A 27,370-nucleotide genomic window follows, 5' to 3' on the forward strand; every position below is an offset into this window, starting at 1 on the left:
AGCTAGCCGGGGAACAATTACTGGAAAAACCAAGGCACACCACACATTTCTTTGCCTCCAAAGCACTTTGTCTAAATTCAGACTACTTGGTGACGCAGCTTGCAGGCAAGCTCCCAGAAGCCTCCAGTGAGCAAAGGCTATCTGCTGTGGCGACATGTGGGTGCCAGCTGGAGGTGAGACCTGGGCCGCAGGCCCACTTACAGCTGCTTTAGAAAACTAGCCTGAAACCTTACTCTGCTTGGCCCACAGTGCAGGAGGGCATGGCTGTTCTGGGAAGGGGCCGCACCCGCCACTAGGCTGCTGTGCCACACTGCCAGGTGGCAGTGACGCAGTAAGCTGTGTAGGACGGGGTGTGCTGGCAGGGAGGGTATCCTGCATGGTGATACACTGCCCTAGAGAGGGGCTTCTGCCAACACATCCAGGGCCTTTATCCTGAGGGTGACCCTCCGTGATCATCATGTCCTCTGCCTGAATACTTAGGGAGGTTCACTTCTGCCTGGGGTGTCTGCCTGAAGGCAGTGGGCCTCACAGTTCTTTGCCTTTTGGGTTTTCACACTAAAGAATTGATTTTTCTAACCTCTCACTCTCATTCCCTAAATGATCTAAATCCTGAACTAAAAGGTTGGCTCAGGCATTTCTCCAGCCAGACCTTTGGGCCAGGTCATCATAACATGGCTGAAAGTTCTTCGCAGTCTGACCACTGGTTGCCCTCCCTGTACTTCAGATCAAAGGGCGCAAAGTGCTTTGCTCCCAGGCACCAGCACCACAGGGCATCCATGAAAGAATGGCAGCTCTAAAATTTTAATGGAGAAGCTGGGCTTTACAGACCTCCATCCTCGGCTGAGAATCCGACTTTCCATAAGTCATGCTCATCGGGATTTCATTACGAATGGTGGCCCAGAGCCAATATTGAAATGGGTTTGGCTAGGGTGCAGAATGACTGCAAAACAAAACTGATTCCAAACATCTGGAAAAATGAAGAGAAGGGGCGAGGAACTCGCAAGACGCTGGCTGCAGCTGATGTGTGGGTACCTCTCTGGCTGTCTGCTCTGGGGGCTAGGGAGGAGGCATGGAGCAGAAGGGTATGTGGCCCTGCCTCCCAGAGCATCCTGTCCGGTATGGGGAAAGGAGACTAGATTCTCATTAAACCTAGTCTAGATGGTCTGAAGTCCTCAATGGAACAGAACAGGTGGGCACAGCTCTTACTGGTGCCATGTTTAAAGTGCTAACTGGAATTCGTTAAAGAACAAATAAGCCATTCTTTATAAAACACTCAAATCTTCTTTGTTGAGTTTACTAGTGATGGAGCCTAGTGATGGAGCCAAGTGGTAGTGTCAGGGAGACAGTCACCCCAGAGAGACTGAAAACAGCAATGCCAGGAGAGGCCAGGATGGAACATGTCTTTTCCACTTGACTTCATGCATGTTCTTTTTGCTCCCATATCTCTGTAAGAATAATGTCAATGTCCCCACACTGGGCCTGGAAATGCTGACCAAGCCTGAGACCTGCTGAACACTAGGCAAAGACCATGCTGCTGGACCTGGCCACCGTACCTGCTGTCCCTAGTCCCTGAGGACCTAGGCCAGTTGGCTCTTCCCTGTCACCTGCCAAGAGCACCTTATGTCACTGACCTGTACTCCGCTCCCCAGCCTTTGACGAAGCTCATACGAATGGTGCACATGCGAGTCAACTGGTAGACGGCCTCAAAGCCCTGGTTGACAGACTGGGCCAGGAGGGCAGCAAATTCCTGGTTGTTGAAGATCTTCAGGTTGCACCCTGCCAATCACAGATAGTCAGAGCAATCCTAGAAATGCCCAAATGGCCTGATTGACACACCTCAAGTGGTACATGGTGGTTCCACTCAGTGGCCACCTGCTCAGCTCATCCCCATGCAAGGAGGGGCCCTCTCCATTCCTGCACTTGATCTGCACACCCTTGCAGGGAGAAGCATCTGCAAGGGACACAAAGGCCAGCTGTGGGGATATCAGATGCTAAGAAGGAAGACTGGAAGTAGGCTTGTGTGACAAGGATTTTCTGCAGAGGTTGAGACAGGACTCTAGGGTTCAGAGAGGCAAGGGACCTGAGCCTAGCTGTCGATGCCTTGTGGTGTGGTAGCACCTGTGGACAGGTGCTCCCCCATTGGTACAGCAGCAGGGAATGTAGCAGTGAGGTGGGTATGACGCCCACTGCTAGAGTAAAAAGCACACTCTACCTCGCTCCTCTGATGATGGCCCTGCCTTATGCTGGAGCTGAGGAAGAGAGCTGGGTCACATGGTGACCTCTCCATTCAAGCTTAGGCCAAGGTTACATCAATAACAGTACACTCAATTCTGTAGAATGCAGCTAGAGACAAACACAGATAACATGGAAAATAAACCTTGTTTGAAGTCCTACTGCCCAGGTGCTGGGAGAGCATGACCCAGAAAACAAAGGCCAAAGGCCATGCGCAGGAACTAGAGAACCAGCATGGACCCTACTGGCTGTGGACTCTGCCTCTCCTGGTGAGCCTGTGTCTCCTTTAAAGGGGGAGCGGAGGGTCTTTGGGGCCCTGACAGATTCTAAGCTGACAGTACACTATCAGAGATGCCAGGGAGGGAGATGGAGTGGGAAGGCAAGAGGCTAGGAATACCACCCCTGCATGCTCCTGGGGAGATGGGCAGAACAAAGCCCACACCCACTCCTGGGGCTGCTGAGCCAACAGACTGAATACCAGGCTAGTCAGCCAGGCCCCAACAACTCAGGCCTGCTGTGGCTTCTTCCCAGCTCTTGGACTTGGAGAAGTTAAGTGTGGCTCACTCTGAATTCTCTCCCAAGGCTTTCTTAGAGCCATAGAGGTTGCTAGAGAGAAAGTGTGAGCTCAGAGATGTAAATGTGCTTTGTAAATGAAACCACAAAAGATGCCAAACCAGAGCTCCATTCCCAGCTGAGATTGCCTGCATTCTTTGGTTTACCCTGCCCACATCCCACTACTCCACTGTCACCTACTAAGCAACGAACAGGAAGAGGAGCTAGTTACCCTGTGTCTCAGACAATGGCCTGACACAGGCCACGTGTTATATGAGGAGTGCTTTGGCTTTTTGCCTTGGTGGGGTCCAGCGGACATCCTCAGAAAACCCTCAACTCCCCAGAATAAAACCCGAACTTTTATCACTTCGTTCAAGGCCCAGGTCCAGGATGCCTTTTAAATATCTCCCTGTCTCTTACATGGCACCTCCAGCCAGTGTCCCAGCCTACATTTCTTCTATACCCTTGTTATAGTGTCCTCCCAACCACACGCCCTCATAAACTTCACCCCATCATCTCCTGGCACCTAATGTCTCCTCCAGGATGTCCTCCCTATCAGCTGCTTGCCTGGGGCTTAGAGCCCTCCGTGTGTCACACTCATCTGTCTTCATCTTAAACACTATAAAAGATGTGAGTACAGAAGGGCCACCCCGCCCCATCCACCTCTTCATCCTGCTCCTGTTCCTGTCACAGACCCCCAAATACTCTTCTTTTTGGAGGAATTAGTGAAGGAAAGGAACCACCTCACACCCGTGGGTGATGGGCGGTGCCCTGGGCTATAGATCTGTTAGATGGTGGCTCTGTTCTCATGAGCTTCAGTGGTAGACAAGAGTGTTGACACTGCAAACACCAGTGTGGAGGAAAGGCATGAAAGCCTTCGCGATCATGGCCCTAGGGCAACCCTTGAGAGGCTTACCTGGGGGGATCTTGCAGACAGTGGCAGGGTGCCAGCCATAGCGTTGGTTGCAGTTGGGTGACTGAACAAAAATAGCACTGTCACTGAGGCACTCTGCAAAGACCTCCCCTCCAATGTAGTAGAGCCGCACGCCTCTCCCTAGGGAATCAGGAGACACTGGGTCAGAGAGACCACCTCACAGGGCAGCAGAAGCTGCAAGCAGCTACCCCAAATGAGAGGAGCCCAGAGCCCAGCCCAAGTGGGAGAATGGTGGGCAGCTCTGAATCCTTAAAGCAGTTGGAAATAGGGTGGCACATGAAGGAGCCTGGACCCAGTTTCTACCATTACCCAGACCAGGCCTGAGCTCCCTAGAGGGGAGCAGTAATAACCCATTGTAGTGGCGACTGCAATGGTGCCTGGTGAGAGAGCTGCTGCCACCCCGCTGCTCTAGCTCCACCTCCCCCCAAAAAGCACAGAAGTGCCTTGGTGAATGAAGCCAGGGTGCTACTGAGCCCTCTGGCCCCTTGCCAAAGGGACCTCCCATCACATGGTTTCCTAGTGCAACTCTTGCTTTCCCTTCATCACCTAAATCCACTCCAGATGGACAGAAATTAATTTTCAATTGGCTCAGCACTCCAGCGGTTACGTAAACATTGAGCTCTGCCCAGTGGGGATGTCCCCTTATGTTTAGGAGTTCCAGAGTGCAAGAAAACAGCTCAACTTGAAGACCAGAGTCTTGTAGGACCAAGTGACATCTACACGCTGCCTGTCCAGACCTCTACTGCTGCTCTACCCCACACTCCCACCTCCTCTCATCTGCATCCTACTGTACTTGGTGCTATGGGGGGGGGTCTCAGTACCCCCCCAGGAGGCAGAAGTGGGGGGGACGGGACGACCCCATTACCAATGTGCCGTCTTGTAAGCTCCACGGCTGCGTTCCGATTGACATTGGACAGCAGACCCAGGCAGAAGCGCTCTGAGTTGGAGGGATCAGTGAAGCCATCCACTGTCATGGATGGCTGTGAGGCATGGAATGTCTCCCCAACTCGCTGGTTCAGTTCGTAATAGGAGATGGAGCACCAGAAGGCCGGCTCACAGTAGGTCACTGGTTGTAGGTCTGCAGAGACATGGAGTGTGCCAGGTCAGTGGATACCCAGGGAAGCTCTAAAAGACTCTGATCCTTTGCCACCTGACCCCAACTTCCATTGCACAAACCCTTCAGGGTACCAGCGAGTGAGGTCCTCAGAGTCTGAGGGAGAACCTGCTAGCCTCTAAGGGAAGTGACACAGTCCATTTCTTTGGAGCATAGCCTTCCTGTGAACAGGAGCAGCCTTCAGAGAGAGGCTAGCCCAAACACGAAATGAGTCAGGACCAGCCACCACCAGGGCCAGCACTGTGAGCAGCCCTAAGTATGCTCTAGATGGGGTATGAGGTCATGCCATCTACAAAGTCACCTCCCAGAGATTCTCAAAGGAGCCCATGTCAACCTCTGCCTCCCAAAGAGCCTTTATTTTGGTGCCATTTGGCCTGAGGAACAGCAGTTGTTATCTGTCATGTGTAATGACATGGCCACAGTGGTTTTGTGAGTTCAGCTGCACTCAGGAACAGGAAGGGCCATGTGTCTCACAGCAGAAATCTTGGCCCATCTTTTATGTAGCTGATAGCTGTTAGAACAAAGGGACACAAAGCAACAGATTTTTTTTTTTTTTTTTGGTGGGTGTACAGCTTCAGCTAGGAGCTCCTCAGGGCACACTAGCCACATGGGGGCCAACTCTCTTTTAGGACAGCAGCTGGGGACTCCTTAAAAGGGAATCCTTTCACATGGTCCAGCCTTCCACTTCCATGTCCCAGGACCCATGTGGAATTAAAACAGCCCTGCCCCAACCTGCACACCTCTGCGGCATTCCCTTGGCAGGGCCCCTGCAGCAGGCTGGGTTCCAGCAGCTCCTCCCTCGTCATCCCACAGCCTCCTACAAGACTTCATGCACCCAGCACTATGTCTAGATGCTCCTCCACACAGTAGCTGTCCTGCTGGCCTCGGGGAGGAGCTTCAAGCCCACGTGCTCACTGTCTCTACCCATCTCAGACCCAACTCTCACTCCGGAATACTCTTAAGTATTTGTGCAGTCACCTAGTGCTCTTGTCTTTGTGTGGGCTGATACCCTAAGTGTCCGGACTATCCAATTTGACTGTGGCGTCCTAGAGTCCCCCCCTCCTCCAGTGCATGAGGCTCAGATGAGAAGGGAATAGGGATGGCTCAGCACTGGCCTGAGAACCCTGTCTGCTTCCCACCAGACAACTTCTTAAAGTAGAGAGCTGCTGGGACCCCTGCTCAGTATCTCCTGAGTGCCCAAACCAAAGAATAACACATGCTGTGTTGCCCACAGGGAAGGGCCCAGGTGGCCCCAATCTCCTGCAGTTCAAGCAGATAGTCCTGTAAGAGTGAGGTGGGGACATAGCCCCCCAACTTCACATAGTACACACTACCAAAGCCAGCTCCAAGGTCAGCATACCCCAAGCTAATGCAGATGACTACTTGGGAGGAAGGGGGTCCAGATATAATGGGATGGTCAGCTTCCACCTGGATACTAATAGCATATGTCTACCTCATCCTCCCAAGTTCTGAGAATAAAAACACTTCCGGATGTGTTCCCGGGGTTGGAAGTACTCCCCAACAAAAGCCATTGCCCTTTATGTTTAACCAGATCATAGAGTAATTCACGAATGCTCCCTATGTCAGCCTCTACATTGCCCTGCCCATATACCCCATCCTCTACACCACTGGAGTCGGTGGATTCCCTGAGCTAACTCAACTAAGATGCGGGCATGCAACAAGCATTATATCAAACGGACAGTGATAATAACCTTGACTATGAACTTGGGAACACCCTGGTCCTATCTTAACCTTCCAGATGCACCAACTTCCTTCCCTCCTTCTCACAGTTAAGAAAGATGCTGAGGGGATAGAGACAGGATCAAAGCTACTGTGCAGAGAAGGGGAGTGATGAGACAGGAGCAGCTGTGGCCTGTGCCCCTGGCTCCTGAGGCTGGACTGAGCCACATCAGTCATGTCCGGTCCTGGCATTGCTCCATCCTTCCACATTCCAATGAGATAAGCTGGATTCTAAACAATTTAGCCACTAGAATGTGAGCTATGCTGCTTTGGACATAGGAAGAAGGAAGGAAGGAGGAAGGGAAAGAAAGGAAGAAGGAAGGAAGGAGGAGCCTAGTACTAGCCAAGTTTAAAAATGGGTCAGATGACCTATTGGTGCTGCTAGCTGCTACTGCCCAGGTACAAGAGGTACAAGCTCTACCTACCTTGAAGTGTGTTTCTAGGAACATGACCTTCAGCCCTGGTCTGTTTCCTCATCTATGTCAAGACTGGTTCTAGAAGATAGCTAAAGCTGGCCATCTTAGTCACTGTTTCTGCCATGTTTCAGCCTAAAAGTGACAACTTTCGCTGATCCAGGTTAGCCCTGGCTTCCTCAGTAAGTCACCCCCCCCCCAAATTTCAAAAGTCCCATCTAGAATTCTGTGGACCTAGCCCAGGCACAAGAGATTGAGTGTTAAGGTTCCCAGGAATACCAACACCATCAATCCAAACAAAGGGTGGCAGACTACCCATGGTGTCTTTTATACCTGGAGGAATAGTGTTCTGGGGAATGGTACACTTCCTTGGGAAGGGTAGAAGGTGGCACTCCCAGGCAGATCTATACCCCTCCTCCAAACGCCTCTGTGACACCTCCCTCTCCGCCCCCTCAGGGATCCTGAGCAGCACAGTAGGGAGAATGGACTCAGGTACACATGCCATCATGACACAGCCGTGTCATAGCACCAGGACACAACTTCAAAGGGTGCTTGTTTTCTCTGGCTCACAAACAGGGCTTACTAGGGCAGGCCCCCTCCATGGCTTTTAATTCTCTACAAGGCTGCACCTTTGGGTTCCCTCTCTCCCTCCCTTCCCACTACCAGCCCCGGCTGCTCCCTTCGGGCACTTTAGCTATAGCATGTGCAAAGCAAAAAGTATAGTTCCTATTTCTTCCGGTAACAGTAGCCCCCCCCACCCCCATACACAAGTCTTTTTCTACCAGAAGTCAGATCTCTAGAGAAAAAGAACTGTCACTAGTGTAAGTATGTGGCAGCAGCTACAGACAGCACCCTCCTTAACTCTGAGCTTCCTAGAAGCTCAAACAAAAAGGAAACATAGTTGTTAGGTTTGGGCCTGAAATGTACCCCATAGGCTGATATAACTGAATACTTGGTCCCTAGCTGGTGCTGTTGTTTAAGGAGGTTATGAAACCTTTGTGACACCAGGCCAAGCTGGCAGATGTAAGACCCTGGAAGCAGGCCTAAGGTTACAGCCTGCCCTGAGTTCTGGTTCCATGCTCCACTTCCTGATCTACCAAGGTTTGAACAAACTGTGCTTCAAGATCCAGCCAACACGGGCTTAGCTGCTCCAGCCACCATACCATTCCCCACCCCCAAGTGAGCACACCTCAGGTTCCAGGGTTTCCCAACAAGTGCAGAGGTAGTTTACACAGGCCCTGAAGACTTGGTGTTCAAAGATCCCTGTGATAGCAAGACTACAGACCAGCTAATGCCCCTAGGAACACAGGTTTGCTCTGCCAGCCCAAGGCTTCCACAGACCTGGAGTGTTAGAGACCTTGACTCCACAAAGATCAGCTCCCACCAGCCTGCCCAGTCCTTGCTAATCTCCTCCCAGAGCAGAGGTGTTGGAGACACGAAGCCTCCACACTAGCCATCAGGGCCCCTGCCTCCACCAGCATGGTGTAAGCCAGGCTTCTCAACTGGCATGGGGCACTCAGTTCTCCTCTGGCCCCTGGCCAGCCTAACACATCGGCTGGCTTCAGTTCTGAGCCCCGTTCCAAGCTGGCACAGACTCTCTGTTTTGTTTAAGGAAAAGAAAACAGAATAAAACCCAGAAGGCGACACTCGGATTAAGGGGTGCCTATTAAAACCATGTGCAAAAGATTCCAGTCAGCAGAAGCAGAGGGGAAAAGAGGGGCACATCAACTTTCTCTTTAGCTGAGGCAGCCTGTGTGTGGGCAGAGGTCTGCACAGTGGGCACCACAGGACCTGAGGTCAAAGCAGAGATGGCCTGGCTAGTCTGGGCCCTCCACACCTGTGGAGGAGGACCTCTGCCTCAATCCTGAAGATTCCACCCTCCAACTCCATGTTCCTTCTGGCTGTCTCTTCCTAAGTCCTTTGCGTTTACTGGGGTGCCCTTCCCCACCTGTATGGCCCTGACCTGCAGGGCCCAGCACAGGTGACACAAGACATTCCCTTAATGCAAGGTAATTCATTCCCAGCCACCTGGGCACCTTCTCCTACCTTCTGTGCTAGAGGGGTTGGCCCTCTGTGGCCCTAGCATCTGGGTCCTAACTTCAGCCTGCTTCTGAGGTTGAGGCAGAGAGCTAGGACATACAGTAGAAAGAGTGTAAGCTGCTCTGAACTGGGACCAGTTTACTGAATCAGGAAAACAGCAGGGGCTGAAAACTGGACACCTGTGGCATTTGACTCCTGCCAACATCATGTTGGCCGTGTGTGTGTGTGTGTGTGTGTGTGTGTGTGTGTGTATGGGTACACGTGTGCACATGGGTATGTGCATGAGTGTGTGATGCGTGTGCCTTGGGACAACCTCAGGTGCCTGTCCCCAGCTTCTACCTTGAGACAGAGTCCCCTGCTCAGCTGTCCCATGAGCTTCCAGGGGTCTCTTGTCCCCACCTCCCTTCTTGCTGTAGGAGCACTGGAATCATAGACACATGCCTCCACATCCAGCATTCCTTGATTCCTGGGGTCTGAACGCAGGTCCTCATGCTTGCACAGCTGTGCCTAGTGAGCTACTTACCTAAGCCCCTGTCTGTGTTTTCATAAGCCTACTGAAGGCTGCAGCTACAGATAGAGTAGCCTTTCAAAGGTACCCTGTCTGGCAGCATGGACTCAGCTGGCTTCCCTTCATTCCAGGAGGCTCCTGCCACCTAGCCCAGTCCTACCCCAGCAGAGCAAGGCTCACCCTGCCATAGGTACTCCAGGAAGCCACTACCACAACAGACTCACCTCTCTGCTGCCCCAGGGCTCTCACAAGGACATCAGTTTCCTCAGCCTAGCCACAGTAACACCCTACATATGTTACTGTGAAGCAGGGAACAACTTACTCACTGGAGGGATTCAACTGCCACCTTTCCCTAACCTGCAGCTTCCTTCCCCAGTTTTCCTCAATCTTCCTGACTTAGACACTTAGGAAATTTCAGGTGAACCACCCAGTATGATGTGTCTGAACAGAAGCATGCCCAGCTCACAGCCCTTGCTCTGCAAAACAAAGGTCCCAGGGGTTCCCCAGGGCCAGTCTCCAAGCACCATGCCCTGCTGGGGCTCAGTCATGCCCTGCTGGGGCTCAGTCATGCCTTTGGGCTTCCATCACTCAGGACACTGCACTGATGATTTAGAGAAACAGCTTCGCAATGGCAGGAATCTCATCCTTCCTCAGACCTGAGCTGGGGCCTGAGTGGGGAAGAAAATGAAAGACATAACCAGATGTTGTACACTTTCTCTTTGCATAATAATTTCATAACAAGATCTTTAAAGGATGTAATCTGGAGATGTCCCCGTCTTTTTCGAGAAAGCACTGTGCTGGCTAGAATTACATCAACTTGACACAGGCTATAGTCATCTAAGAGAAGAGAACCTCAACTGAGCAAATGCATCCATAAGATGAGGCTGTGGGCAAGCCTATAGGGCATTTTCTTAATTGTTGATTGATGGGGAGGGCCCAACCCATTGTGGGTGGGGCCATCATTGAGCTGGTGGCCCTGGGTTCTCTAAGAAAGCAGGCTCCGAAGGCCCCTCCATCAGCTCCTGCTCCAGGTTCCTGCGCTGTTTCAGTTTCTGTCCTGACTTCCTTCAATGATGGGCTAAGATGAGGAAGTGTAAGCCAAATACACCCTTTCCCCCCAATTTGCTTTTCGGTCATGGTGCTTTATGGCAGCACTAGTAACCCTAACTAAGGCGAGCACTCCCAGTGTTTCATCTCCATCCTGCAGCGTGGGGTATGTAGTCACCAAACACAAAGGCTGTAGCTGTTTGCTACCTCCACAGCCCCCTTCTGCTTGCCTTTCAGCCCACTGCTGCTCTACCCTGTACCAACCACACACACCTGACTGCTCTGTGCAGGCTGCTGTCAAACCCCTGATGTCACACCTCAGCTCTTCTAACATCTCATTTTGCACTCCTGAGAGGTCTCCTCTACTGTCACTCACCCTCAGGCCACTGTGTCCTGTCTTTGCCTTCTGCCCCCAGCCTGTCTCTGGCTCTCTCATGAGCCAGGCCCCTCTCCCTCTCTCTACCTAATCTATCTACTCCCATGATGTCAGCCAAGCCTGTTGTGGTTAGTCTCTGTCTCTCCCTCCCTCTCCTTCTCCCTGTCCCTCTCCTTGATTTTTCCAGACCGTGAAACAGTCCTGGCCATCCTGAACTCACTCTGGCCTCAAATTTACAGAGATCTGCCTGCCTCTGCCTTCCAGGTCTGGGATTAAAGGCTTGTGCCCCCACCACCCAGCCAGTGGTATTTCTTGAATGGACTTGCTGGAATGATCAGTGAGTAAGGGAAAGAAGTGCCCAGCAGCCATTTTTTTTTTTTTTTTTTTTTTTTTTTTTGAAATAACAGGAGATGGACAGGACTCTTTCCTGTAGGCTTCTTGGAGGTATTGCTATGATAACCACCCTAGGACTTGGGGGCTGGGCCTCACATAGGCACTCTGTGCTCTATAGCAATGCCTTGGACCAACAGCAAACACAAAGCAATGGTTGCAACTTCATGCCTTGGGCCCCAGCCTTCCTGACTTTCCAGGGTGGTTTCAAGGCATAGCAACCTCTGCCAATTCTCTCTGGGCTCATCACACGTCACCAGGGTGGCCTCCTTGTGGTCCCAGTCCTATGCACACAGCCACTTCTTGAAATGGTCTTTCCTATTTTTCTAGCACGTTCACCGTAGCTTCCTTCAGGATGGCCACCAACTACTTGGGTTTCTTTCTGGTTTTCCTCCACGAACTCCTCATCAAATTCATACTCTATATAGTAGCCAGATTACCTCTATGACACTGCCATTAGGATCTGACCATCACCGCTCCTGCACACCAGCAACCTCCTGCTGGAAAGGGGGAGTGGAGTGAGGTGGGGGCAGGACTCAGCCACACCTTGCCTCTGCCCTTTCTGCCAGCTGATGGCCTCACATTGCTGGCTTCCTTGGAGCACATCTGCTCTTCCGTAAGCAATGTCCCTTATCTCATTCTACCCCCTGATGTCCACCTGGCCTTCAAGTGGATGTCCACCCACTTACACGCCTGCTGAGTCTGCCAAGCCCATTGCATATGATTTCCTCTTGGGTATACATGGTCCCCTGTCTATGCTTGCTCTCCCAGCACCACAGACAAATACAGATGTGATTAGATTGTGAAGGTCTAAGTATTCTCCCCAGCATGGCTCTAGACCAATGGTTCTCTCTCAGCTGTGGGTCTCAACCCCTTTTGGGGACATGTCAGATAACTTCCACGGGAGCCTCCTAAGACCAATATATAACACAAATATTTATATTACAATTCATAATTAGTGAAATTACAGTTATAAAGCAGAAACTAAAATAATTTTACTTTTGGGGGATGCCACATCATGAGGAACTGTGCATTAGAAACATTGAGAACCATTGTTCTAGACCCTGGTATCTATACATGGTATGGATTATACATGGTATGGGTTGAGGAAGCCAAAATTCAAAGCCAGTTTTTCTGTCTGATGGCTGTGTGACTGAGATGACCATAGGCTTTCCTGACCTGTGACAGGAAAAGTTAGCAGGCTTTTGCCCGTGGTTATGAAGACCAGCCCTCAGAGTATCTAGAAGAGGTCCCAGGAAATGCCCATTATCACTCTGCTCTTGGCTCATCCCCTCCCAAAGATTTAAAAGTATGTAAGAGATCCTAAGTCAGAAAATTCTGGCCCGAGGCTGCTGTCACTTCAAACTGGCCTGTGACTTTGCTGGCTTTCACAATGGAACCTGCCTGAACACAGTAAGGTGAAATGGCTCCAAAAATAAATCTAAAGCCCTTATCCCCAAAGCTGGGGGTTCACAATCAGCCTTCAGTCATAGTTTAAACTGTTTTCAGGAACACAGCCCCTATCAGGAATGTGACCTTGCCTCAAGCAAGCCCCTCCAGATTATGCTACAAAAAGTTAATTTGTATCTCAAAGTCATGTTTTGCTCCACCCACATGTCGGCACATTTCAAAGGCATTTCACATCTCTCCCAATATTCCTCATGCTTAGTTTTAGCCGATACTATCTGCCAAGGTCTTAAAACAAATGGCCACGGCAGCCAGTCCAATGCACTCTGCCCCAGTGTTTTACTGTGATCAACTGCTTTTCCTGAACCACAAAGCACCACCCCAGCCCCATGAACCCAAACTACAGACCAGACTATCAAAAGCTACCGAACATCTCATCGGTATTGAGCCCTTCTGCCATTTCTAGCCCCAAGGACTCCTGCAGAACCTCCCTCTCCCACGCTGGTGGAATGCTGGCAGGCAGGCAGAGTGACCCTCAGAACGCTGACCCGCAGTCCTACAGCTGAACATTGTTGTGGGAACAGTGGGGTCAGCTGATACAAACATTGTGAGATAATACTATGATAATCAAGACATCCAAATGGAGACACACATTTTCAAAATGCCAGATGCCGTGAACAGGAAAGGCAGAAGGGCCATGGTTTCAGTGGCACAACACACGTATACACTGCCCCACAAGCACCAGATAAACCATGATAGAACACTTGTGCTGGGCAATGCAATCGTGGGCACATTGCTTTCTCCCCCAATTCCTTATGTGTTGCTGTTTAAATAACAAGTTATTATGAGATGATATCCTCAGCTGAAATCTCAATGTGTGTCTGAGACAAGCTTCTGGGAGCCGGGGGCTAAGTCTGGGCAGCTGCCTGTGGCTTTGCCCCAAGCCACACACATGTGTTTGGCTGACTGAGCTGCCCCCCCCCCCCCCCCCCCCGCCCCGGGTCTCCTGGGCCTGAGGTCTGGGAGATTTCGTTCACTCACGTCTGAATGCTACCCAGGGGAAACACAAACCCAGCCTAGGCTGTCTTTCCTGACACCACTGATCTCGAGTTTCCCTGTTCTGAGGTGACCCCAGGATCACTGTAACCAGAAACCCCATGGGTTAAGCTGGGCTGGTGGTGAAGGAGGGGGCAGGGCTCACCTTCACTGTCCCTTCCTACTGAGGTAATCAGCTGAGCTACAGCCAGGAGTGGGGTGGTCCCCACCTTACCGATGAATACTCACCCAAGTTATTGTGTGCTGGGGACATCGGATTTGGGGATAGGTTTGGAGAGCCTGCAAGGTGAACACAGTTGTAAGATGTTATGGGAGTACTCTACAACCAAGACAGGATCACTCACCATGCCATCAGGAAGTCCTGGGACAAGGCTTGAGTCCCAGGAGCAGCCCAGCCTTGGCCTGGCCTCACGCACTCCCCACTACACATCTAGGCATGTTCTATCTGTGGAATGGATGGATGGATTGAGTAGCTAGCCTTAGAGAGCTCCTCTAGCACCTTATGAACCTAAGCAAGGCTTCAGCACAGGCCGTGGCGAGCTCAACAAGGCCAGCTCACACACCTGCCCTTAAGAGAGGCTAAATATTCCCGAGGAAATGAAAGGGTAAGGAGATCCATCCCTGTGCTGCACAACCCTGTGCTGTGGGCAGACACCCTCTCTCCCTCCCTCCCCCCATCCACAGCTCACAGTCTGTCTCTAAGGTACCTGGAATCACTTCAGGAAACTCAACAGATCTGCCTCAGAAATCCTGAACTCAGCAATTGACTTGATAACTTGAGACAACGTGTGGAGAAGTCTAATTCTACCTAATTCATTCTCTGATCTTCTCTCTACCCCTGGCTACCCAGAAAAATCATTTGTACACACAATCAGTTTTCAAAGAGAGCAAGTGGCTTCCTTTCCATGGGGCCCATCCTACCCTCCTTTGTTCCCATGTGCTTTGGAGCTCAGTTATTTATTTATGAATGTCTTACAGCCTGGCTCCACCCCCTGACATCCACCAGACCTTGAGGCTGAGCCCTGAAGCTGCCTTGAGCTGTCCCTGGGGCTCTTTTATTTCACCCTAACAGAGCTCTGAACTGAGAGGGTGAAGAACAGGTCACAGACTGTCTCTTCTCTCCTGTGGCAGCACCTGACCCAGTGGCAATAAGGAGCAATCCTGGAGGCCATAAGGGGGCGTGGACAGTTTGTTACATATCAGCCATGACTTTGGTTGTGGTTTTGATTAAAATATACTACATTACCGGGCTTTAATTTTTCTCCTGGTATGAAGTAGGGAATAATCATCTACTGACCTATATAAACCAAGTAAGATGGTTACATTTTTTTACTAAGCCAGTGCTAAGATGGGCATACAGAAAACCTTCTATAGTTGTTTCCTGTTTTATGGTAGCTCAAATCATGAAGGTCAAAGGTTATTCTAAAAGGGCACATGTGCTGCCAGGAAAAGACCTGGGGGTGACCTGGGTGACCCTCAGACCAGAGACATCGCCACACCTCACCTCATAGGGAAGGCAAGCCCATTAGCAACTGGACCAGGAGACAGGTGGGCTACTTTAAGGAAAACCAAAGGAGAGAGAGAGAGACCGCCACCCGTCCATGCCTAGGTTGGCTGGGTACACAAACCTTGGCCCCACAGAGCTCTGCAGGGAGAGAGACTACAGGAGAGGGGCGCAGGACAATGGGCCAGAAAGAAAAGGAAAGGAGCAAGCAGACTGGAGCCAACAAAGCATGCATGACTAGTCCTTCCCACATACAGGCCACTCTGATTTTGTTTATAACAGTCATTCTGGGGGTGGGGGAGCTGAGCTCTGCAGCTGGAGGGAGACTGCCTAGCTGGCTCACTTCCCACGCGAGCACTCCGTAGTTGCAAGTTTGCAGTGGCCACTTGGCACTGAGTGCAGGAAGGTCTTCCATGCATTCCAGCTGGGTCCATGCTGCCAGCCACATGCCTGGATGGTGTGCTCGACCTAAAAGCACAACACCCCTGTGACTACACTTCTCCCCCACATGTGATCCTGTTTCACCCTTCTGTGAATTGTGTAACCTCTTGTGGTCTGTGCGTGAGGCAGCCCGCCATCGTGGGATTAGAACATCTGCTGGCCCCTTCCTCCCTCCTCAGCCACCACACAATGCAGAACAGGTCCTGTGTGGCAGCTGGGGCTCTATTCAAGAAGCTGCTGGTTTGGAACCAATTTGATCCCATAACACATGACACAGGAAACATCTGGGTGCATAGCAGGAGAAAACTAGGGCCAGTCCCTCCCGGCAGGGGCACACTGATCACATTTGGCCGCTACTTTAAAAAAACAAGAAGATGCTGCTTCTGGTGTCTTTGCTGGCCACCAGAAAAGGTGGCCTTCCTCCATGCAGGTTCTCCTTCCTGTTCACCTGCACTGTTTTGGGTGTGGGAGCCACCTTCCACCCTCTGCCAACACCTCGCCCAGATGGTCTTAACACCTCAACATCTGGGACAGGCTACACTGCCAATAAAACATCTTTGTGTCCCTATGGCACAGAGTTTCTCCCACCAGTGATATACGGGGCACATAAAGGGTGTTCCATAGACACTAGGCAGACAGGAATGCAGGGAGGCAGAAGAGGAGGGATAAGTCTGCAGGTTTGCCCACACTACTGACCTGCATCCATGCTGTGGCTCATCTGGTGGTCACTAGTTTCTCCATCTTCACTCAGGTAGCCAGGGGGTGGGGTTTCTGGGGATGAGAAAGCAGGCAGTTCCAGTAAAAGGAATGCAAGGCCTGGCCCTGGCACTCCATTTGTTGGCCAATATATCATGCATTCATTCCACCATTGAGTACAGGGTGCCTAGAAGAAAGCTGAGCCTCAAGGGAAGGCATCAGCTCCTGGCCTGTCCAATGTCGCCTTCTGGTTCCCAACCTGGATCCTAACACACTGACTCCCAGATTGAAATGCCTTGCTCTAGGACCACAGCTTAGCTGGCTTGTCCCCATCCTTCAAGGTCAGGTTAAGAAGGGAGGCCTCAGGACATGCCTGCCTTACCATCTCTGTCCCCTGAGGAGCTATGGCCTTGAGTCTGTCCCTGTACAGATCGGCTGCTCTTGTCACTGTTGTCTCTAGGGGATGTGGCTTAACTCCCCAGCGAGGTTACTGTTCAGTGGTGGCACCCTCAGTGAGCCGTTTCTTGGAAATCTACCTCACCCTCCCACCCTACCTTAGCCCTCCAAACTCTGCCATCTGACAGGGAGCAGACAGCTTACCCGCCCCCCAGAGACCAGCACTACCTGCAAGGATCTGAGAAACCAGACAACTGGCCTCGGCGTGCATGCGTCCTGACCCAAGACACGGGCCACAGCTAACCTCAGCCCAGTAAGCCAACCCAGAGAGTGAAAGCCACATCCAAATTAGAACGCTCTAAAAGGAACACAGCTGGATCATTGCCCCGAAAGCAAAAGTTGCCCTGACTGGCCCTAGTGTGGCCAAGCACAGCTTCCCTGGATGCCCAGAGTGCCTGGCAGTGATTCACACATTATTTGCATGTAAATGAGGGACTTCTAGAAGCACTGGCACGGGACAATGAAACCCATTCTATCTGCTGCCTCAGCTCCCACTCTGCCCAGTCCAAAGCTCAGGGTACTTCTCACCCCACGCTCTGCAGCCCCTATCCTTCAGGGACCCTGTCTGTGTGCCAGCCTTATGGGCTGGGAGGGAGAGCAGAGACACAGTGTTGCTATTTCCGCTTTCAAAATAAATGACGGCACTGAGGCCCTGCAGAAGGGTCACAGGATCCTCCATGCCAAGAAAAACATCGTTAGGGGAGTTTGGGCCACCAATGGTTCCCGGCTGGGACGTGGTTCAGAATCAGAGCCCACGAGCCTGCTGCATGTACAACGACGTGGAGAGGATGGGGAAATGGCACCATCCTGGCCTCCTGGCTGCATGTGCTGCTACCCATGCCTACCTGGAATATTGCTTTGGGGCTCGATGCCAGCGGGGAAGTTAGTGTTCTCGGGGATGGAATGGCTGTAGTCATCCAGCGGGGGGAACTCGGCCGGGATCTCGGTGTGGCGTGGCACCAACACTGGAGGTAGAACTGTCCCCAAGGGAGACACAACAGAGGTGGGTCAGTGCCAGGGCACTCAAGTCACAGTCCCCAAGGGCACCTTAGACCCAGAGTCAGTGGGATGGGGAGGGCGAGGCTGCACACACATACCTGGTGTCTCTACTCTCTGATAGTGGTACGGATTGACGCACACTTCGTCCTTCTTCATGTTGAAGGCGAATTCACATAGCTCCATGGCACGTAACTCATGGTGACTGTGCAGGTCGGGCCATCGCCACAGGCGGCAGTAGATAACATGGGGAAGCCCCTTCCGATGGGACACTTGCAGCCGGCCATCCAGTGACCTGCCATGACAAAGAAAGGACAGAAGGTGTCAGTGAAGTAGGTTTGTTTGGACTGCTGTCTCCCATGACAAAGGTCAGTGGCTTCCGGGGAGTTCAAGTTTGCTGGCAGACACTCTCAAGTTCATTCCTCCCCCAGACACAGGGCACCAGGAAATAAAGTACCACTGTCCTGTTCTTACTGGACATGGTCCCAGCTTCCAAGAAGCAAGAAGACCCCCAGAATTCCCACAGTAGCAGCTCTCAAGGAAAGGGATCTGCTTGAAATACACTAAAGCAGGTACACATGCCACCAATCTTGTCCCTGTAGAGGCGACCACTGGACAGGGTGAAGGCTAACTCCAAAAAGAGGCTAGATAGTAGGCGGAACTGAGCTGACAGGGAGTCTAACTTTTCTCTAAAAGCACTAAATGGCCTCTGAGATGTATACATGGGCTGTGTTCATGCACATGAGTGAAAAAAGTGCTGTAATAAGTCTCATTGTGTGTGGCCCACAGGTTGGGGGGGTGGGCTGGCAAGTATAGAGTAATGCAGGCAGGACCTGCCCCTTTCACAAGAAGGCTTGTCCTTGGAGCCCTGGGTTAGGAACATGATGTTTCCAGTAGCTGGGTCAAGCTAGCAGAGAGCTATTGCAAACTGACCTTCTGTCCCTAGGGCACCTATGGGTCTGAATCCAACAGATTATATGAGTGCTTTGTAAGAGAAGGGCAGGCCAGATGTGCCAACCAGAGCCAAAGAGGGTCCAGCCAATCTCCAATCCACTGGCCTGGAATGGGGAGGGGCAAAGGTCAGTGTTGGGCTTGGTCACAGAGACTGACTGAGAGCTGCTGACTAAGGGCATATGGAAGGATGTAATTACCTCCCTCCCAGGAGGCCCAAACCAAGGAGCCCCTACAGCTGAAAACAGTAATTACTGAGCCAAACAAGAGAGGACAGCCTGAGACTAGTCCTTGAGGCACAGAAGGAAGTCAGCCACATGTGCAGTCATAGGGCCTGGAGATGTGGCTCTTGCTCCTAACTAGACAACCCTGGGTACCAGGGCCCTCCACTACTGCATCTATAAAATGGGGACAGTCTTCCCATCGCCTGATCTCTACTAGAAACCACTTTATAGTGTCAACCCATGGAGAGCATTCCTCTCAGTGTTACTGGTGGCTGTCATCTCACTAAGCCAGCCCTAGGGAAAGGGGCTGAGCTGTGAGTAAGAGAGAAAGGATGCATGGGAAGTGGAGATAACCCTTCTGCTCTCCTCACTTTGTTTCAAAGCTGCCAAACCTTGCAAAGGTAAGGGAAGTGTCCACACTGGCTCTTCAGGGTATGGCAGAAGTCTTCCACAGGGCTGGCTGGATGCTGAGGCCAACCCTCTGGTGGGAAAGAGGAGTGCCTAAAGAAGGGCCATGCCAGCAGTGAGGGAGATGGGGTGGAGAAGCCCACCAAGATGGTGGAAGGGGGTGGGTCACCTTAAAAGTAACAGGGAGAGCTAGGGAGATGGCCAGCCGGCAAAGAACCTGTGACACAGGCGTTAAGAACATGAGTTCAGTCCCCAGAGATCTCGTGAAAAAGTTGGGTGTGGTAGTGTACTGAGGAGGGAAAAACAGTCAGGTACCTAGAGCTCGGTGGCCACCCTGCCTCATCTGTTTGGTGAGACCCAGGCCAATGAGACCCTATCTCAAGATACAAAAAACAAAGTGGACAGCACCTAAGGAATAGCCAAAGCTGTCTTATGGCCTCCACAGACACACACAGCATACTACACCCATTAGCATAGCTGCCCACACAAGTACATGTAAACATGCATAGAAAGCAAATATTATTTCCAAAAAGCAAGATTGCTACCCTCATCAAAGCAATGTGGCAGTGTCCTCAGAACGGACCAGCATACCAATGGGACCCAACAAAAGCCATGAACAGCCGCATATACATGAGTACTGGCTTTCAAAGAAGGTCCAAAGACATACCAACTGGGAAAGGTAGATCTTTCAACCCTTTCAACCAGTGGGTGCTGAACCCACTGGAGATCCACACTAAGAAAAATGAACTTCAACCTACACCTGGGTAGGAATGGAGGATCAAAGTACAAAACTCAAAACAAGCTGTCAGGACAGCTGGGTGGTGGTGGCACACGCCTTTAATCCCAGCACTCAGGACACCTTTAATCCCAGACAGGCAGATCTCTGTGAGTTCAAGGCAACCTGCTCCACAGAGTAAGTTCCAAGACACAATGAAACTAGGTCTTAAAAAAACAAAACAAAACAAACAAAGACAAAAATGTCAACACAAAACTTTGGAGGATTTCTGCAACTGAACAATGATTTCTCAGCTGCTATACCAAAAGCATAATCCATTAAAAATCAAAGTTGATATGTTGATAATGGAAATCAGGATGTGGCTCCTGATCTGTGTAAGACTTAAACAAAAATGACAGGTGACATTGGCAAAGAATATATCTCACAGAGGTTCTGTTTCTAGGTTAAAGAATATCAAAAACAACCCAATCTTAAAACAACAGGTGAATCATTTAAACAAATGCTATCTTAAAAAGTTAAAGATAACAAAGATGTTCTATTTCATTACTAATTAGAAAAGTATAGTGTATAGTGGATTAAAACTATAACTTTGTATAATAGATTAAAACTACACAAAGGGACTGGAGGGATGGCTCAGCAGTCAACAGCACTTGCCATTTTTGCAGAGGACCTGCGTTTGATTCCCAGCACCCACAGAGAGGTTATAGAGAGTCTATTGCCTTTTTGTTGGGCCACTGAGCATACCATGGTACGCTGACAGGTAGGTGTGCAGGCAAAATACCCATACACATAAAATAAAATTAACAACATACAATGAGATACCACCATTCAATTATCAGAATAGCTGTAATTAAAAGAACTGTGTGTGCCACGTGTTAGCAATAGTGTGGAGCAACTGGAACTCTTACACATCCATCATGGAAAACAGTGGCTCTGAGAGACAGTTGGGGAATTTCCTTGAAAGTCCAAAGTAGAAACCTACTATAACAGTTTCTTTTTCAGTTGTTATGATTAAATAATCTGACAAAAAAATTATGATGGTCTGTCTTAACTATCCACTTGACAAATACAGAATCCCCTGGGAGATGGGTATCCTGATTGGGTTAATTGAGATGGAAGACCAACCCACTATGGGTTAACACCATTCCTTGGGATGAGAGCCGGAACTTTTAAAAAGGAAACCATGAGCTAGGCACAACACTCATATATATGTGCCTTCTCCCTGACCGTGTCTGCATTGTGACCAGCTGCCTCGAGCGCCTGCTTCTTTGACTTCCTACCATAATGGACTGCACCCCATTCCTGGTACCAGCTTTTATCGTAGTTAATTAGTTGTAACGAAGTACCCTGATAAAAGCAACCTCAGGAAGAAATAGCTTATTTTGGCTTCCAGAGACCTACAACCCATCCTTGCAGAGAAGACACAAGCAGCAGGAGCTGGAAGTCAGCCGGTCATACTGCATCTGCACTCAGGAAGGGGAATGAACAGGAAGTGGGGTGAGGTTAAGCTATAATGCCTCAAAGCCTACCTCTGGGGACTTACTTCCTCCAGTGGGGCTCTGCCTTCTGAAGGTTCCATATCCTTCCAGTGCTATCAAAGCTTGGAACCAAGTGTTCAGACATGCGAACCTACAGGGTACATTTCACATTCAAACAGTGACACCCACCATAGGATCTACCTGTTCTGCTTTTAAGCATTCCCCAAGAGAAACCAAACAGTATGTCCACAAATGTACAAGCACCTGAATATTTTGATATGTCCACAACACAAAGGATGATACACGGATCAATGTCAAGAATGAAAGACTGGGTCATTCTTTTCATGTAAAATTGTAATCGCTTAGTTTGTATTTTGACACAACTGTTACTCTAGTTTTGATGGCGGCTGATATGATATAGGCCCCAGGCCAGATCAAACTTGTATGATCCTCTTATACCAACCTCCTAAGTGCTGGGACTACAGACATGCCCAGCAGTCTACAGTGTAACTTAAGGTAGCAGCTTCCTGGGAAGGTGAGGCATGCATGCAGGGATGGGAGGGAGAGATTAAGCAAGGGCAAGGGAGACCTTGGTGGAACACAGGTTCTATTTGTTATCTTGACCGTAGTGGTTTTACGGACAGATAGATGAGGAAATTTACCAAACAGCACACTTTAGGTATGTGCAGTTTATTCTTTAAATTAAACCACAATTCCAAGAGGAGGGAGGCAGAGACTTTGGCCTTAGCTAAGCCTGGATCTGCTACTTCTGTGTTCAGCAACTCTATGAACCTTACACCTAACTTACAACCACTTACAACCTCAGCCTTTTTTATTTTGTCTAAACTACAAATACCATTGTGAGACTCTTGGGAGGCCTAGGTGACACTCTGTGTATCCCTGGGTACATCGAGAATGCATCAGACAGCAGCAGCTTGCTACAATATCACTGAAGCTCCACACTGCCTCACTCCTATGCCCAATGCCTGGCTAAGGAAAGAGCCTAGGTGCTCAGAAGCCAGGCCTTCCTGTCTTGGGTGATCCAGGAGCATAACAGGAACAACCACCATGGAGCCTCCTGTCTCCCTGGTGCCAGCTCCTTTCATATGACTGCTCCAGGTTCCTCTGAGGTGATCCCCACCAGCACCATGCTGTATGGTTCATAAGGCAAGTCTCCAGTACTCCTGGCCCATTACATCCAACCCCCTAGACCAGTTGGGAACACACAGAGTCTATACTGGGGCTGCAGCCAGAGGCCAGTTCTCCTGACTGGAAGACAGTCGCTCTACAGCTCTTGAGCACATGACTACTAATCATCTGATAGGATTTTCAAGAAGTCATCTATGTCCCTGCTTCTAAGCCATAAAATCTACACATATCCCAAGATGGCAAAGGCATCTCATCTGCTCCCTCAGAGACAATTGTGGCAACTCCTCTTGGTTCAGAGTCCGGGCTGTTCCTTCTTCCTCCCCTTGTCCCTCCCTCTGTCCCACTAAAAATGCACACCAATACTTACCAAACAGTATGAGTGAACTGGGCATTTCCAGCTGCTAGATTTAACACAGCTGATGTGTCCAGGACACGCCCTCCCAGGGCATGGCTTGGGGCCCATTAAGTAAATCCAGTAATTAAGTCCTCATTCTGAGCTCATATTGCCATGAGCATGCTCAGTTACAGGAAAAGCTGTACTCATAATTAGCCTCTCTCTCTAAACCAGGCCTTCCTCCCAGCAGCCCACGGACTGAGGAGAGGGCAACCCCAGGAAGCAACCTCTAGACCTGCTCCACAACTGTGACAGAGTTCTCTTCCCCACCCAGTGTCTTCCTCACAGTTGACCCCCAAATCTAAATCTTTCTCCAGCTCCCTGGACAGAAGGTTTTAATCTTTAAACATAATTCTTCCCCAGCCAAACAATTTCCTGTGGCAGGAAATGAAGCTTCCTTCCATTGGCTCCAAATGAGACCCGTAAAGTGTCCCAAAATGGTGGTGGGAGCCACGGCCAAGGATGTGGACATGCCAGCGGCTGGAATGATGGTGAGCATGAAGCCGGCCAGAGTGCTGCTTTGGTGAGTGGGCTGGGCTGGAGTCTACCTTAAACCAATACTACTCCTATCTATGGTCCAACAGTCAAGTGGGGGATGGCAAGGGGTCACAGGTTAGGAGCAGAACATACCAATTCCAGAAGCATGTTAGTACCTATTCAGCATGGACCAGTACCAGAGCCACTGCTATGTGAGAAACCAACACAGCAACCAGCCATGAAGCCCTGCTACTGCCTAGCTCAGACCTCCAAGGCCCTTGCCTACTGCCACAGAGCTTTGGAAGGAAGACTCAAGCCCAGACCAGCGCTGAAAATGGGCGGCATAGGGTGGAAGGGTGTTTTTTGCTAGCATACGCTCTATTGTCCTCAGGACAACTTCTCATCTCTTCTCAAAACACTACTGAACTCCAACCTCATCTCAGAAACCTGGGTCTTGAGGTGAGAAAATCCGAAAGAAGAGTTGGCCTCCCTTACTCTCTTCCACTCTCCCTCATTACTGAACTCCGGACTCTCTCAGGGATGTGCTTTCTTTTTAGTTATCCAGGGGAGTACTAATAGCAACAGTGATGGAGATTGCTGCTCTAAGTATATACCCCGAGTATATACATCACCAACATCCACATATCAAAGAGGCAACCCTAAAACACAGCCACTGGACAAGGCTGGTTGCTGGCAACTGTGGCATCTGACTCAATTACCCTGCTCTGTGGCTCTGCCATTCCTCCCACCATGGGGGTTGAGTACTGTCTTGTCCCTTGACTTCTTCTGGATCATGGGACATCAGTAGAGGCATAGAGTCACTGTGGACTTCCTCCTGCTCCCCTATACCTCTGCGAGCACCATGAAGTACCACATGGCTGCTGCCCCATGGCCTGCTGGGGGATTGGTTGGCATGGATTATTACACAGCACTAGCTAATACACTGACTCTGCCATTGGTCTCCTCAGTCTACTTCCAAGTACCAATTCCTTCCTCTTCTGAGAGGCTGACTATGCACCCCTAACCCTGAGTTCACATGCAGCCTGAATGATTCACCTCCACACCCCTGATCTCAGCTTCACGACCCAAGCAAACTTTAACCATTCCATGAGGACTTAATCTTTAATGTGTGGAAAATGGCTTTCCCCTGGGCCTTCAGAATTAATCTAAAAGAAGCACAAACTGACTCTAAATGTTCCTGTTAAGCTTTTGAAGTTGTCAAGAATAGGACATTTGTAGATGGAAGTTTCTGTCCCACCCGGTCCAAAGCTGTTTAGTCCCAAATAAACATACAGAGCTAATATTAATTATAAACTGGCCGTTGGCTTTGGCTTCTTATTAGCTAGCTCTCTTAATTATTAACCCATAACTGTTAATCTTTGTAACTCCATGTAGTCTTGGCTTACCAGTGATGACCGGCCCTCTTGCTCGCTCTGCAACTACACGGCGTATCTCTGAACACTCTCTTTGTCCCTCTTCCCAAAATTCTCCTAGTCTGGTAGCCCCGCCTATCTTCCTGCCTGGCTATATCCTGCCTGCCCATTGGCCAAAACAGCTTTATTTATCCACCAATAAGAGAAACATACATTCACAGCTCGCGGAAGGACCTCCCCCACAGACATCCATGCCACAGCCAAACCACAAACACCCTTATCATTTGCTCTTCACAGTTTCCCCAACACCTACTAGGTTTTTTGTATAAAAAGGAAAAGGCTCTTTCCCATTTTGGATTTAAACAGTGAAAACCACACCGATCCACACAATTCCCAGGCCATGCCTGTGCCACCTGAAACACCCATTTGTCTGCACAATGTAATCCCCACCACACCTTGAGTGTCAATTTATAGAAATTTACATTTTTTTTCTTGAGTTTTGCATTGTATGTTGGTTTTATTTTTGTCTCTCCCCCCACCCCCTTTCTGGTCCAAAAAGCAAAGCTAAGTGACTTCAGGTTTGGCTTACATGCTCTCATCAGCTGGATGATGGAGGTGGGGGGGTAGCTTAAATAGCTCCTTGCATTGGTCTTGTGTGGCTTTGGGGCCATGAGCAACCAATATGGGTCCTCCCCATATATGATTCTTGAAGTATTCATACCAAAATTTTCCTTCTATGCAAAAGACCACCCCAGAAATCCTGGGACGCGGCCTTGCTCTCTTGGGAGAGCTGGACCCTACACACAGACCAATCTTCTGGCCCTCTTCTGGCCAGGCTCAGGGTATGGCCTTTCTGAGTAGGAGGAGGGTGATCGACAGAAACTTAGATACTGGCTGTGAACAAAACAAGACCAGCTTCCCATATATTGGCACCACGGACATGGGTGGCACTGAGATGAGGAGAAGAGGGACGATGTCATCACTTTCTGTGCCCTGCACAACATTCAGCAGCACCCTAGCCTCACAGGAAAATCTACACATGAGCAGCATCAGAGCTGTCTGCTTCTCCACACCCCTGGAGAGCACAGGGCTAAGGGCCAGCCTACAGGTGTAAGGAAACAGGTGCAGTGGAAACCTCAGAGCAGACCTTATCCCAGCAGTTCTTGTGGAATACCAGGGCCCTGTGTTGGGATAGGGGCCTTATTCTTGTTACCAAGTGAAAGCTGTATATGGTGTTAGGTGACATGCAAAGTCACCAAGAATATTAGGGCAGGAGGATCTGTCGTTGATTCATCAGAGAGGCAATTCAGAGACCTGCTTTGGTTTTGCTTTTTATAAACTGGCTTTCCCTGATAGCACTATGTCAGCAAGTATGCAGCTCTTCGGTGCTGTCAGGGCTGAAGCCTTTCTAGCTATGGAGAATGCTGCTAAGACCCAAACTAATTCTGTTCACCAAAGTCAAAGGAATGCCCACGGAACCATCGCATAGCCATCTTGCTATGTTGGAAAGCTCCACAGCTTGCACTTGCTTCCAGAATTGGTACTAAGATGGCCCACTGGTCTTTTAGAGATAACTCACAGAGCACCCAGGATGTTCCGGCCCTTGGCAACCAGACAGACTGAGGCTAACAAACACTCTACACCAGCTTTTCACACAGCTCCTCACCCCCACCCCCAAAAGCATCCCCCACGAACCAGAACTCAGAAGGGGAGTCTCCTGGTCACATGTTGGACACTGCTCATCCTACATGACTCAGGCCTGCCTCTGGGCAGCTCAGCTCTGCCCCGACCAGCCCCAGGACACACAGTTTCCAAAATGCCCTCTGGGAAATGGGTTAAGTGGCATCCAGAGGCCCGTGCAACAAAAGAATTGCTTCTTCTCATGACACAACAGACACAAGAGTGGTTGGTTATTCGGAGAAAGATGTGAGTCAGCCTCAAAAGTGGAACTCCGCAAGAAAGGAAAGAAAAGGAAGAGCTGAGGAATCTAGCCATTGTTAGAGAGTCCCAAAGCTTGATGGGCCTTCCACTCCTAGCGACATGGAGATGGAGGCCTGCTTTGTTCTCTTTAAACTAAGGCAAGACACTGACAGCTACTTCCTCATAAGGGCCATTTCTCAAATCTCCTGTCAGTGAACCTCAATGTCAACTCACTTCACAAAGAAACAAGCAATTCTGCTGGCAGGATTCTTAGTCTTGTTCCCCTCTCCTGCGCTCCACACCACCACCACCACCACCACCACACACACACATACACACACACACACACACACACACA

At 50.2% G+C, this 27,370-nt stretch overlaps 1 protein-coding gene across 3 annotated transcripts in view; it reads right to left on the reverse strand.

Moving 5' to 3' along the window:
• Positions 1–27,370, reverse strand: part of Smad3 (SMAD family member 3) — a 108,395-nt gene that overhangs the window by 708 nt on the left and 80,317 nt on the right. For all 3 annotated transcript variants that reach the window (XM_051197722.1, XM_051197725.1, XM_051197724.1), the window contains exons 2-8: positions 18,004–18,197; positions 17,752–17,883; positions 16,451–16,525; positions 14,038–14,088; positions 4,584–4,796; positions 3,701–3,838; positions 1,632–1,776 (exon numbers count right to left, since the gene is read on the reverse strand). In XM_051197722.1, coding sequence (XP_051053679.1) covers positions 1,632–1,776; positions 3,701–3,838; positions 4,584–4,796; positions 14,038–14,088; positions 16,451–16,525; positions 17,752–17,883; positions 18,004–18,197 — 948 coding nt within the window. The remainder of the gene's footprint in view (positions 1–1,631; positions 1,777–3,700; positions 3,839–4,583; positions 4,797–14,037; positions 14,089–16,450; positions 16,526–17,751; positions 17,884–18,003; positions 18,198–27,370) is intronic.

Source organism: Phodopus roborovskii, unplaced genomic scaffold, assembly GCF_943737965.1.
Source record: "Phodopus roborovskii unplaced genomic scaffold, PHOROB, whole genome shotgun sequence".
In the NCBI taxonomy this organism is placed as follows: domain Eukaryota; kingdom Metazoa; phylum Chordata; class Mammalia; order Rodentia; family Cricetidae; genus Phodopus; species Phodopus roborovskii.